Raw genomic sequence first — 15,122 nt, 5'->3', positions numbered from 1 at the left:
TAAAATTATATATATAGTTATAAAAATCTGTTTTTACATGCTTGCTCTCTTCTTTTTTTTCTCGTTACCTTAAAAACTTGTAAGAGATTCTTAAAATATTGATAAATTTCACGAGCGACTGTAGTTGTATGAAATTATATTTTAATTTTACATAATTTTCTCTTAAACTTTACACAAGAAGAGACATTTTCGAGGCATGGACACTTTTGGATAATTTCAAATATAATTATGCAATGTATATTCCGATCCTCGTCTCTCTTAAGATGAGTATGAAGATTGCTCGCCTTCGTTACAACGTTAATGACGCCTTTCTAAACGTGCGGCAGGAGGCACTGGAATCTGCTCGTGCAGATTTGTGCATTTCGTGAGAATTTCGCGCAGACCTTTTAAATTCGCTGACACTAATTAATTCTTAAGCGTGATACGATCGTGCGCAACAACAAACGGGAGAAAGTCGCCATTAGGCTGCCAGAAAAATTGGCAGCCTCGTTAAGAGCAAGTTGGGGAGGAGGAGTATCGTTATAAGGCCGATCGAAGATAATCTGATATATATTTTAAGGGTACAGTGTGTGTATATTATGTAGGTACTCTCTTTTTCTTTTATTCCGGAAAACGCTCGCCATATATGTGCCTATTACGGAACATAATCGACAGTCTAACGGTTTGTGCGTTAAAGTTACGATGTGCTGTGTTGTACGCCGTGCACATGTGTAAATCGTTAGATTATAATGAACGCGTCCCGTTTCGCATTAAATGAGAGTGAAATAGAACAAGTTACGCGGATGTACGGAGCTATTTTCTCGAAAGCAGATCGCAGTTAAATTATACATAATTTGACGCGTCGCGCGTGGAATAGTAATATTATAAATTACGAGGAAAAATAACATTCTTTTTATCAATAGCAGAGAATCTGTGCTATATTTTATATTACGCTCGGTTTTATATGAAACGCTTTTCAATCGCTGAAATTCGAAAGTTCGATCAAATAAAAACTAAGGCGTTCCGCCTATTGGATCTTAATGGAATTTTTACGCTGTACTTTTTCGATAAACCATTTTTAACGGGATCACAATTATCTATTTCATTCCATCAAAACTTGTACAATATCCGTGTGTAATAGTTTAACGAACAAAAGCGTATCTCTCATCGCATTCCTAGTATAAATGCAGCATAAAAAAGCAAGCGTCGATACTCTCCGGTCAGGTAAGCATCGATTGATTTAAAAATCATAGTCGACGGAACACACACACACACACACATACGCGCGCGCTCGGAATGTCGGACGTTCAACTCCGAGCAGTATCCCCTTAGGATCGGGTACGCGGCTCGGCCGCAATCGAGTTTCCGTCGATAAAACCGAACAGTCCACGGTCTCTCCTCCAACAAATGTCCGCGATCGTTCCGTCAAAAAGCCACGTGGGAGGCTGCGAGTCATTGTTTTCATCGACGCCCCAAAAAAAACTTATATAGATCCGCATTCTTTTCCACCCTACGGAGCGGGGTTGAAGGAAAGCAGAGCATATTATTATATGTATATACAATATATCGGGACGCACCTGCGCGCGAGAAGCTCGTAGCCATTTCTTCATTCTGTGTGAGAGAGAGAGAGAATCCGCGGAGTAATAAATTTCAAGCCGGTAAAAACGGCACGCGGTAGGTTACGAGAGATTGATGGAGCGACGCGCGAGAGGTGAGAGCGCGCGAGAGGCAGCCAGCGTAAGTGGGCCTCTCATCTGATCTCTGTTTCTCTTTCTCTCTTTTGGTCCGACAGTGACCATCAAACCAGAAAAAGTGGCCACCCGGAAAGTTCTCTCGGCCCGGCTATTTGCCCTCGATCGCGAGTACGGTCGCTAACCGCCGTCGTAATGACCGCTCCGTATATGTCTGCTCGGGTGAAAATAATTTTAACTCAATTACGCGCGCACCAGCCTGCATGCCTCGCCTCGTAGTCTTCATTGTCGACCTCCTCGTGCCCGACGACGGCTTGGGAACGCCCGCTCTCTTTCGTTACGAACCGGCCGATCCGTCGCGACGTGGCGCCTTTTGATGTCTGTGTAGCCTCCTCGGCTCTCGTACGATGCAATTTCGCCATTGTCTCGCAGCTTAATCTCACGCAGTTACGTTGATGTCGTTATTATTATCGTTATCGTAGCCCCTTCAATGTACGGATAATTGAATCGATTCACGCGGCTATGTACGATATGAAGTGAAACGAGAATTCCGAATAATAAAGTTACGCTATATCTTTATTGCACAAATTATGCGACGTATCTGGTACGGTATAATATATTCAGATAAGTGATAGTGATTCGCGAAATTCACTTATTGTTTGAAACATTTCAAAAAGTTGTTAAAAAATTTATTATTAAATTTATATGTGTTACATTTATATGTGTACTTTCGTCTAATAATAATTATCGATATTATCTCGAGATTTGTTTTTATATATTTATTTTTTTTTCTCTTCTCTCTTCTTGATATATTGAAGATTTGTATGAAATATTTAAAATAATTGATAAATTTCGTAATATCCCTTACTATATGCAAAGTTCTTTCTTACCTGCTTGTGGGATTGCCTATCATTAGGGAAAGAGATATATGGTACGTGTGTGTGCAGCAGCGTCGTCCGATTCTCGTGTAATACGCCAAAAATTTGCGCAATTTTAAATAGCACGCTTTTCATGATATTTCAATTCACATTCGTATGACATAAATATTAATCCAATTACTTGCAAATTGTATAATAAACGTTGCATAACGAACGTTGATAGTAAATGTGAATAGACACGAATGAAACGAGCAAATGGATACATTCAGCTCGTATAAACGTTAATTACTTTAATACTTTTATTATTACAGCGATTAATTATCGATTATTTGAGCTTGTTTCGTTACGTTATCTCGCATGTACGCATCGCGTTGAGAGAACTTTTCAATCGCACGAATCGACGAATATAAAGAGATTCTCCACTTTTTTTTTTTTTTTTTTTTTTTTTAATCACGACGCTTCATCCCGAACTCGAGACAATTCGACGGAATAAAAGAGAGAAAGAGATGAGAGACGCACGGTTGTATTGACTTGTGAGAAGGATGAATAAGCGATTCGCGCAAAGTGTATCGGCCCGATGACGATGCTTTACGATCGAAGATAACGCGCAGAAGACTATACGCCAATTTTACAGGCAACGTTTCCCCCCTCCCCCAAAGAATTAATCGCCCCTCGTTTAAACCTTCGGCACTCCTCGTCCCTCCATTTTTAAATCTCCTCACGGCATCGTCCGTCGATGCTGCCAGCGAGGGCATATCCCCCTCGCTAGTTGCACGTTGCTCATACAGGCATATATATCGGGGGTAACTACTCTAATTATCGAGGTCTCGCGTAAAACGAGTATGTAAACATAAATCGACAATCTTGTCGAGTCAACCGCGCGATCGTTTAACTACACGGTAAGCTCATTTTTCTTCCGCTGCGGAGAAGAAAGAGAAGCAGGGAGAGAGAGAGAGAGAGAAAGAAAGAAAAAGAAAGAGAGAGAAGAGGGACGGGGGAAGAGGGAGAGGAGGAGAAGAAGTCCTTGACGTCTTATTATGACGATTAAAATTCCCATGCGTTTTCTCTGTCTTTTCCTGTTCTTTAATTATTTTACTTCAATAATCCATCGACTATTCTCCCTGTGCCTCCGTTTATAAATTAAAATCTTCTCGGGATGTTTTTTTTTTCTTCTTCTTCCGTCGGACGAGCACCTCGTCGGAAACGTCCCTCACGTTTCTAATGGGATCGAATTATATCGCGTATAATTATCCCGATGACGTAAAATGCCTTCGCGAGATAAAAACAGGCTGTCGATTCGGGTTTCTTGTCAACATTCGCGGATGCGTCCCCTCTCACGTCGCTCGTAAATACTCTTCTCTCTCTCTCTCTCTCTCTCTGTCTCGTGTCCTGGTAAACGTAATAATTTCCTCTGTCGCTGCGTGGCACACGAATATCACTCGGTCTCGTTACGATTATCCTCGGAAGCGCATTACGCACGAAATGTAACAAAACAAACACAACTGTCCTGATAGACTTTATGCCCCTCATTCGCGTAAGGATTCTGTAACAACACGTGACTACAATAAAAAAATATATTTTTTATCGCATTCGCCTCCCTTTCGTTGAAATGTATCTTTCGCTCATTCATTCTCAATGTCGTAGCTCGTGACAGTATATAACGCTCACAGTACGAGCCAGTAAGAATCCAATCCGATCGTATCGTACCGATATTTCACGTTTCTCTCATACCTGATGCGTCAAACGCACGTCTGTGAGAGAGACGCATATAAAAATCTCACCATCTCAAAACACAGTCACGAACAAAACACATATTTGCTAGCGCCTTTTGATCCGCGGCAATGTAAATTTACCGAGAGAAAATAAATATGTACAAGCATGTATAAATATTGACACCTATTCAAACTGTCAATGCGTTTAGATAATGCAAGCAAAGAGGCATGTATGTGTGTATTTATTGTCTCGTAACTGCTCGTTGTTGTAATATTTTGTCTTCCGCGTTAAAGTAAAGAGATTTAAATTTTAATTTATACATAGAGAAAAAATATTAAATATATGTTATTATAATATAAAAATATTTTATTCGATATTAAATCATGATTAAATTTTTTATTTATGTTTTTTTTTTTTCTTATGTACATTTATATATATTTATTATATATATATCTCGACAAATATTCAACATAATTAATATATAATGTTTGTTTTATTTTGTAAAATATTTTTGACAGATTGTAAAACTGCACTAGTTTGTCCAGCATGTCAAATTGTACAGCGTTACAAAATAAATTTGTATTCGCGTCAATTTGAAAGAGGAAGTCTTGCCGCCATTCGCGTCGGCTTTACGAAGTATCCCTTCGACACCTCGGGAGGTTTGCACAGATGCTCCTCCCTTCGGTAGCCGTGACGCTGTATCCGATTATTCCATTTGTAATTACAACGATAATATACGGCACGCCTTTTTCAAAGAATCTTACGGGCGTGCACACGTGGAGGATATGCGTGCGTGAAAAGGGAGTCGTCGATGGCGTCGACGACGACCGGAGAGGAGCGAAGGGAGCGCGAAGGGTGGCCGTATGACCGCGTACAGGAGGGGGATATAAGGGACCATCGCTTGGTGGGGAGTGGCAGGGGTTTCGGGTGGCAAACGGCATGGGCCGCGAAAAGGAGACCCGCGTAAATTGAAAGGGGGCACGGCAGTCTTGTTGCGTTTAAAAAGGCAATTTGCGGGCCTGAGATACGGCCTATATATTACGGTGCAACTTGCTACGCGATGGTGGGAGATAGCTCGCTCGATAGCGAGCTCCCCTTTTTCTCGCGCGACGAGGGGGAAGGGGAGAGACTTTACCGTGGACCCCGACCCGGGGTCCTCCTTTAACCGCACCCGTTCCTTCTCGCGGAGCGGGATCTCCTCTCCTTTTTCCCGGGCCCCGGGGGCCTCCTACCGCCCCACCATCTGGCCAGGTAAATGCGTTTCTTGTGTAGCTCGCTGCTCGTTTGCGGACGGGACGATTTACTCTCGTGGTATAGTCGTATTCAAATATCTTCTTGTGCCGGACGAGCGAGACCCCGCGAGCTGCTTCGCCGCCTTCCGCCCTTTTCGACCGCCTCGTCCTCGTTTCTTCTTCGTTCCCTTTCCCTCGCGCCTTCTCCCCTTCGCAGATTTCTTTATCCTTCGTTCCGTTGCACGCGTCTAATCCATTTACTTAGTCCTTGCAATTGCCACCGCGACCTAATCCTCTCTGTATTACCGCAGTGTGATCGAACAACTATCGATAGCGATGAACGAACTCGAAGAGTTCCGGGTTTTTAATTGTCCAACCGCGACAAACGGAGCGTTTGATAATTATGAGCAGATGGTTCTCCCCCTAAGTTATGCTTTTACGCCACGAAGAGGGTGCAATGCTATGCGATGTATACGTGTTGACATTACGCTAATCACGCTGTAAGTTGCCATTGCCGCTGACAACATCGATCTGGAAAGAGATAAAATGCCATCAAACAGAAATAGGTAACAAATATTATTTTTCGTAAAAAAATATTTAGAATTATGTATTTGATAAAAATTTCAAAAAATTTTGTGGAAACTTCCAAACTAAAGGTTTTATGCTTTTATGTTACATATTATAACTATGTTTTTTTCATAGCTAAATCGATTGGTGAAAAAAAATTGAGATTTAAAGGCTCCTGATAATTTCGATACACCTTGTTTAAATTTACCTTATTTATGATTCATGGAGGATACATGCGAACACATTAATTACTCCCTAACCGGTCGACGTCCCATCAACAATGTATTAATAAGCGACTCGCTATTACGATAATTATATATGTCATGGTGTGCCGACGAAAAAAATTAAGTTTCTCTCTCTGTATTACCGCTAATTCGCTAAGTTGCGAGGTGCAACAAATATAAAATATTCGACGCGCAACATGCATATGCATATTCAGGTTATATGAATACCGCGATCGTTGGGTTGCGCGCGCGTGTAATTCAGACTTATTAATATCTCTTAAATTGAACGGGTTGCTTAATTTTAGCGATATCCTGTAGCGATTTACACTGGCCCGCTTGGCGCGTATTTATCACAAACCTCCCAACGGCCACGCCCGTTTTATCGCTTACATCTGGCTGGAAAGTAGCTTCCGTATTTCGCCAGGATCGTAGCTTCATCGTCAGTAGTTCCACGAAAATTCGATTAAATACAAAGTAGCCTTAAAAAGCGTTTGCACTCGCTGCCAATTATGCGAGTATGGCGCAAAGTGTTGGGGCGCATCTTCCAGCATCTCAAACCGGTTTGGTATAATTTCGCTACTTTTTTTCAAACGCGACTCAGTTTAGCGATAATTATCGCCTACGAAAGAGAGAAAGTTTGTTCGTTTCTTCTTTCCGTATACCGCGAAAATTATTCAAATTGAGCAAGAGAGGTAAGATGAATACGAAAGACAAATTAATTGATAAAAGCTAAAAACTGTACAAACTTAAATTGTAAAGAAAGCATATCTTGAAAAAAGACAAACAAGCAGTTTTGCTATATTATATATTAAATACGAATATTTTATATTTCTATTTTCGACTCGTTAAATATAAAAGAAAAATATTCTCATTCACATATATTAATTATATATTTTTAAAAAATCTTTCCTAATATTGGAAAGATGGGATAAATTTTATGATAATATCTACGAATCTTTTACATTTCATATCGCAAGGAAGAAGAAGTTTAGAAGAAGAGTTAACATCTACACAGCTATGATGGCGTGTGTAGAATTGCTACCGTTTTGTAAAGACATGAAAAAAACATCTATGCAAGAGGGTAATACAAGCTCATTTGCACAGAATATATGACAATCGTAATAAATTGCGTCTCCCGATATCGATCTCCTTACGTTACTTAGTAGCGCGATCTAGGAATGTTATATCTTCAGGCGTTTATTTCTCTTGCGAGTATCATAAATATCGCGCAGCGATTCCAATTAACTTTATCTCTATCTGTACAAATTACGGAGAACGTCGTCGCTAAATTCACTAAATTCACGAATGGACGGGAGATACAGATACGATATGCTGATTTTTTAAACGTTGAAATCTTGGAAGATAACAGAGTGTGTATTTGGATAAATCGACAAGTAAAAATATCAGTTGGCTTTATATTTAGGAATAAGGACAGGGTCAAAAATTGAAGTGTTATATTATTTATGTTATGTAATATTTATTTTTTAACATCTCGATTCTTGTGCAAAACGCGTTATGCAAAACATCAGAATTTGGCAATATTCATGATACATATATATCGTAATATATAGTTCCAAATAGCACATATAACCGACATTATTTGGTAAGGCAACCTCGCACTGATCTCCCCATCCTCCCCTCCGAGCCACATATTACATCGTCACGACGTTTAATCAATGTTGGCATAACGGATAAGAGGTAGGGGAGAAATATATACACCGTGAAGATCCCCTGTATAAGCATAGAGAATGGCGATTTATATATTCATTCTATTTATGGTTTGTATACATGCTGCGGTATTTATGCTATTTTTTGCATAAATTTGCCTAATTATCCGTTATTATTAGATTAATATCTTATTATACATAATGAAATTTTGCATACATATAATACAATAATATACAAATATTATTTATAATAGCTTGCGTAAAGCAATTCAAGTTTTTTTTTTGCTCGACATATGTTGAAAACATATTTATATAAATTTCCCCCCCCCCCCCCAATCAAATATACATATTTAGGAAAATTTATAGAGGCAACGGGTATATATCCTTCTTGAAATGGAATTTACAAAATTACTATATCCTTTTACACAAAATTATTAAATCCTTACAAACTATTCTGTATCATACAAAATTTTCAATGCTACCTAACCTAAATTTTATAAATTTCAATAAAACAATATATAACATTTAGTCGTAGATTATTATTACCGGTAGAAACATGTTACGATGAAATGATAGCAAGAATTATTGCACGTCGAATCACGACGTAGAGGTATAAGATGCAATTGGATATATTTAAAAAATACAATTACAGCATGATAATAAGGTGATGTATGGGCGAGATGCACGAAGCTATGGGGGCGAAAACCTCTCCGCGTTACCTCGCACTACCGAAGTTTCCAATCTATAAGGTATCAACAGTTGCCTAGCTGGGCACGTTGTATACCTCCGGGACTTGCGATTTAGTATGTTGATATAACGGATGGGTGAGCAAGAAAAGCTCGGGCGAGCACCTCCTTCACGAGGCGTGAGATTGAAAGGGAATAAAAAAAAAAAGAAGTTCCCGGGCGACTTGTATCGAATTTCACACTACGTACTTTTCGACTATTTATACCGCGTCTATATACACTTCATTATGTACATTCAAATGGTAAAACTTCTTCGCCATTTCAGGAAAGAATCTCGAGAGCCTCGAGAGACGTAAATTTAATCCGGTGAGCATGTGTTAATTGTGTGGTTTCTTAGAAATATTGTTTATATTTAATGCAGCCAAATCTCGAAACAAAATAGTATGCATTTGAACACAATTAAGAGAGAAAGCTCTAAACTTATGTATAAGAATATTAAATATTTTTTTACATATCTATTCAATTCGCTGAATATGTTAAGCGATCTTGGGAAAAGCATATATTTGTGCAGTCGAAATTCGAAATGAAATCTGTGTAAATATATGTTACATTTTCCTTAATGTAAATTCAATTCGATGAACATATCAAGGAAACGCGGAAAAAATATTTCATGCAATTAAATTTTGAAAGAAAATTGTATACCTATAAACAAAAAAAAAAAAAAATTAATTATTTACACGTAAACATATAAAAAAAATATACAATAAAAAAAAATACATTTTTTTTCTCCAATTTTTATTTTCAACGGCACGCAGATATTCTTTCCAATGATCGATCAATCTGGGGCAAACTTGTGCCCCAGTAATCGTCGGCCCAGGATGATGTTGTCAGTAACGAAACTCGGAGGCGTCGCTCGATCGAACTTCCGAAATCTCTCGCGGCGCGGAAGCGGCCGAACGAGAAGAACGAGTCTCGTCCCCGCGCTCGCGCGTTCCGCCGTATATACCTTCGGGAGTCGCGATTCGGAATGTTGATATAACGGATGGGTGAACAAGAAAAGCATCGCGGCGAGTTCTCTCTTTCCCTCTTTCTTTCGTTCATTCTCTTTCTCTCTCTCTCTCTCTCTTTGTCGTCCCTTCTCTCGCGAAGGGTCTCCGCGCGCTCCTCTCTCGTATCCGGCAAAAAAAGCACCGGCGCCGGTACATTGAACCCGGCAAGAGAGTTCCGCCACACGTTCGCGAAGCCGTTTCAGTATTTGACTGTTCCCCGTGTGCAACGGCGACGGACTATCCTTTTCTCCCTCTTCTCAGTTCGACTCCCGTCGAGACGACAGAACGCCATAAGCAACCAATTTAAATGTAAATTGAAAACCACCACGGGGAGGGAAGAGGGGAGAGGACGGGGGCGGGGAGGGGGGAGGGCGAGGAGGAGGAGGGGGGGCGGGCAAGCATACAAATTGTTCGACTCGCCGTCAAAAAATACTGCGAGCAAAGATCAAACGGAAGACAAGACACGCGGACGAGAGGGTGGCGTATAAGGGACCGATGGTCGAGATAGAACGAGGAAAGGTGGCCTGGAGAGGGGCATCTCAGGGGCCTGCCCGATCTTCTCTCCCCCGCGCCGGATCTGTCCCGGCGGTTGGTTGTTTGTTCCACCCTAAGGCAAAACGGTTCTCCCCGGCCACTATGCTAGACTTACCCTCTAAATATTTGCCTTTCCCCGACGAAAGTCGCCGCGTCGTACTCGGTCAACGATAGTCATCGCGTTTCGTCGGAGAGAAAAATTCACAAAGACATTCGGAAAGAAAGAGAAAGAGAGAGAGAGAGAGAGAATTCCTCTTTCTCTTTCTTTCCTCTCATTCTTTCTTTTTCTGTCTCCGGAGGATCGCACGCCGTCGTAGAGAATTCCTCCGCATACTCGACGTACGATCGGAAGAAGCGAGATTAATGGATCAGTTTATCCTCCCCATTAACGATTTCGGATCTGCGCGGATTCATCCTCCCTCTTGCGTGTGGCGAGGAATTAATTTCCCATTCTCTCAAGTTAGGCCGAGATAGCCGACTTACCATAATTTTCATGGATTCGGATCGCTTCACGATCTTTTGAATATTCCGCCGTTTATTATAAACGATTTTTTAAATCAACGTCAGACGTAATAGGATACGCCGAGCGATAGTCGAATACTAATTAATCGAATCCAAGTTGCTTTAAAACCCAGTTTCTTTAAAAAGGTATAGCATAATAGAAGTACTTTTTTCTCTTTTATTCTAATTTTTGCGACATCGCGCTTTTTTTTTCCCCTTCTTCTATTGAAAAAACGCACTATAAATTTCTAATACCAAATATTTACTATTCTCCATCCTTTTTATGCGTACCATAATATTTCTGCAGAAAAATAATTATTTTTTTAATCGCAATACTTTTTTCTTAAAAATATTATTTATTTATATTGCATCATTTTTTTACAATTCAAATCTTTTTCGTTCAAAAAATCGAAAAAGCAATCGTTGTGGGTATTTTATTGAAACTCGCATTTTTTTTTTTTTTTTTTTTTTTTTGCAGAAGAAAATATCTATTAATAGCGTATATACGTCGATGTATATATAAGCGATTTCTATGGTTGCGTGGAATTTGTACGAAATATTTTCCTTTTAATCGCTATCAACATCATACGCGCGTCGTTAATCCGCGTACGATGAACGATACGGGGATTGATGCGGGAACGATGTTGCGACTAATTCATCGCGCGGTTTGTCATTAGCTGTCGCGTGCAGATACACGGCATTTTGGGAACATTTCCGGTTACGTTTACAATACCGGCGTCGGCACATAAATTTTTAACGACGACGCCGGTATCGTATTGGTTATACGTGTACGTGTCATGATTTATCGATCCCGGCCGGGTTAACCATCGACAGCCCCAGCCGGAGGCTGATGCAACGCGTCCGTCGTCCAAACCCGGCGATAGAACACGATAGATCGCATTAGCTGCCGGCCAAGATTGCGGCAACATTTCGCCGATTGTATCTCGCGGACACGCTCGACACGTTACGCGTAATCAATATGTACACCGGGTCCCTCGAAGGGACCGTGGCCAGTCGAAATATCCGCGATAATGCATAGGCGCGCGCGCGGGCACGTCCCGAAACGCTGCTAATTTAAATTATTGTGGCTTTCAGCCTGACATAACGTAGCGTAAATTTAAATCTCTGAAACAGGACGCAACGCTGATATGGAAAGAGAGAGAGAGAGAGAGAGAGAGGAGAGTGCTTGTTAGCACTGTGGTAGCTATCAACATAATTAACCACCTAAGTGGAGACGCCTGTGTATCATTATTAGTACATGCCTCGATGTTACGGGGAAACCGGGGTGGGGAAGGGGTGGGGGGGGGACGGGGGAGATGGTACTTACGAGAATTTAGGTGTGTCCTGATTTAAGCGCACGTAATGGCGAAATATCCAATTAAGTCATAATGGAGCTCCCTATTCCATCCCATATAACATCGGTACAGTAGATATTTACGTTTGTCAGAGAGAGAGAGAGAGAGAGAGAGAGAGAGAGAGAGAGAGAGAGAGAGAGAGAATCTTTTGATACGACGAATGAAGGGGAGGCGGAGGGGGAGGGGGGGGGGACCGTTCCTGATTTGATCCTCTCTTCTGAATGTAAAAGCTACCGCGAGGTACGATTCAGCATATTTTGCCGTACCTACTTATCTATCTACGAAATCAATGGAACGTATATAACGAAAGCCTCTTTACGCGACGACCTAGTTCGTTAACCGTGTGCGCTATCTCGCGCGATACGTACGCGAACTATTCTTCCTAATGGCATTAATCTCGCCGCTCTCGAGCATAGGTTCCTCCTATACGCATATACCCTTCGCGCGCGCGGTATATACCACGAGGAGTGTAAAATAAATATCTCTCGCGGTATATAGGAGATATATATTCGCGATAAATCCGAATACTGTTCCGCTCCACTTTGCCCTTCTTTTTGCAGTTCGCAACGGTTATTCTTGCGTACCTGTTGCTCTGTCGGAAGGCCTCGATATCCGATTGAACACAGCCGTCCGAGCGGTGCGATACGGGCCAAACGGCGTGGAAGTCTGGGCGGCACCCTCCCGTAGCCCGCACACAAATCATACCGTTTATAAGGCGGATGCCGTATTGGTTACGTTGCCCCTCGGCGTCCTCAAGACGTCCTCGCCCCCTTCCGGGGTCAGCTTCACCCCGCAGCTTCCGGACTGGAAGTCTCAAGCGATTCAACGACTTGGCTTTGGCAATTTAAATAAGGTGAGCGTCGATCTCTCATGTGTGTGTCTGTGTCTTGTATGTGTCTTGGATAAGTCGCTCTTACCCCTATAAAGCGATCTGAGAGATGTTCTGTCGAGCACATTGATATAAAAAACATTTAGGACTGGATAATCATGTATTAAGTCATATCACTAATCACGCAATGACGGAATTCAGTAATTAATGTGTATTATTTTATATTATATCTAATAGAGTTTATAAAAATTATATATCTTGTTAAAACAAGATTAATTATTTAATAGAATAAAGCTTGATCACAGATATAAAAAAATTTGACACTTTCTCGAATATAATGAAAAGTAGAATTTTATGAAATATTCAAAATCATATAATAAGGTATTAAGTATATTAAAATTTGAAAAATTATGTTCGATTACTTATCGAATATTAAGATTTAAATTGTTTCTGCAGATTTTCTCTCGAAATTTTTCCGCGTATCTCGGTATATTAATTTAATCCTATAATTCTCTCTTCAATTTTTCAGGTGGTATTATGCTTCGAGCGCATTTTCTGGGATCCTACGGCCAATTTGTTCGGCCACGTGGGAAGTACCACCGCGTCGCGCGGTGAGCTCTTCTTGTTCTGGAACTTATACAAGGCGCCTGTCCTGCTGGCCCTCGTCGCCGGTGAAGCGGCTTGCGTAATGGAAAATGTCAGTGACGATGTTATCGTCGGTCGTTGCATCGCCGTACTGAAAGTAAGTGGATGAAATTTCTAGTTGGCGCGCGAAAGGTGAAGGGTACATCAAACCGCAGCGTTCTTATTCGGCTTAAGCCGTATTGAAATGCCTCGCCGATATTAACATTTTGCGCGAGCCAATTTCTTTAAATAAAAATTTTAATTTTTTAGTTCATCATAATATTATATCGTATCTTGAAATTTTAAGATTTGACTTTATATTTGAATCGGGGGGTAATCATAAAAAAAATCTTTAGATGCAAATTTAAAAAATTTGTTTTGTATGTAATTGGGAATACAAAATTTTTTTCCCATACGTGTCAAAGTTTTTAGAAAATGTATCAATTTATACGAAAACGTATCACAAGATTTTTCAATTTGTCTATTGTTAAATGACACGATATGTTTATTGTTATGAGAGTTATAATTTTTTTCCACCTTTTTCGATACGCGCACTTTATAACACGATTCTCGAAAGGAATCTTAATGTTTTGCGTGTGATAATTTTTTTTTACTTTACGAGGAAGAATGAAAGGAGGGTTGGGGGGGGATCGTCTTTGTGTTCTCGCAGGGGATTTTTGGAAACCAAGTGGTTCCACAGCCGCGCGAAAGCGTCGTGACAAGGTGGCGCGCGGATCCTTGGGCACGAGGATCTTATAGCTTCGTCGCGGTCGGCAGTTCCGGCAGTGATTACGATCTTCTGGCAGCGCCCGTGTCATCTCCGCACATGCTCAATCAACCTCCGCCGCAGCCAAGAGTATTTTTCGCAGGTAAACATCGGATATAATCTATACTTGATAACGCGCATTAGCGAAACTACGAGAAATTCAAACAGTTAGATCTCTTCAAATTCTCCATTGATGAATATATATCTGCATTCGTATGTTACTTGCATCCTTGTGTAAATCGTAAGCGTTTCCGAAACGTTCCGATTGATGCGCACGAAGCAATTTGCCTTTTCAGCTTGTGCGTACACAAGTAATTTCGTTGACGCTATTTGAAGATGCGTCTATTCGCGAAATATCGGTTATCGCTTAAGCGGATTGAATCGATGCTCGTTGGAATTTAACGAAAAACTGTCGATAAATGTCAGGAGAAATTTTGCAGCATTATTTTAACAGCGTTAACGAATATAAATTTTAAATCTGATAATGCACGGAGATTTGATAAATCGAATACGAGATAAATGTCGCGTCGCGACAGCTCTTTCGACCAAGTTTGCGCACGTTCATCTATCTACCTATACGGCGCGATTTTCAGGAGAGCACACTATACGGAATTATCCGGCTACCGTACACGGTGCGTTTCTCAGCGGCCTTCGTGAAGGCGGACGTATAGCCGACCAGCTTTGCGGAAGTCCTTACGCGCCACCGTCAATGGCAGCATCCGCTCCGCCGACAACAGGGATCACGTCAGCAAGCACCGGCAGTAGCTCGACGCCTTAGTATTTTCGCGTCTTAGTATTTTCAGTACTCTGCGTTGATACCACTGCTT

At 40.9% G+C, this 15,122-nt stretch overlaps 1 protein-coding gene across 1 annotated transcript in view; it reads left to right on the top strand.

Moving 5' to 3' along the window:
- The window catches only part of Su(var)3-3 (lysine-specific histone demethylase Su(var)3-3), a 113,894-nt gene extending 98,804 nt beyond the window's left edge, over window positions 1–15,090 (top strand). The window contains exons 12-15 of the mRNA XM_070302095.1: window positions 12,637–12,929; window positions 13,435–13,647; window positions 14,200–14,398; window positions 14,889–15,090. Coding sequence (XP_070158196.1) covers window positions 12,637–12,929; window positions 13,435–13,647; window positions 14,200–14,398; window positions 14,889–15,073 — 890 coding nt within the window. The 3' untranslated portion in view covers window positions 15,074–15,090. The remainder of the gene's footprint in view (window positions 1–12,636; window positions 12,930–13,434; window positions 13,648–14,199; window positions 14,399–14,888) is intronic.
- The last annotated feature ends 32 nt before the right edge of the window (window positions 15,091–15,122 follow it).

This window comes from Polyergus mexicanus, unplaced genomic scaffold (genome assembly GCF_030449975.1).
Source record: "Polyergus mexicanus isolate NDT 795.1 unplaced genomic scaffold, iyPolMexi1.0 SCAF_9, whole genome shotgun sequence".
NCBI lineage: Eukaryota > Metazoa > Arthropoda > Insecta > Hymenoptera > Formicidae > Polyergus > Polyergus mexicanus.
The sequence above is the reverse complement of the archived record's forward strand: the minus strand, read 5'-3'. Positions and strand labels throughout refer to the sequence as shown.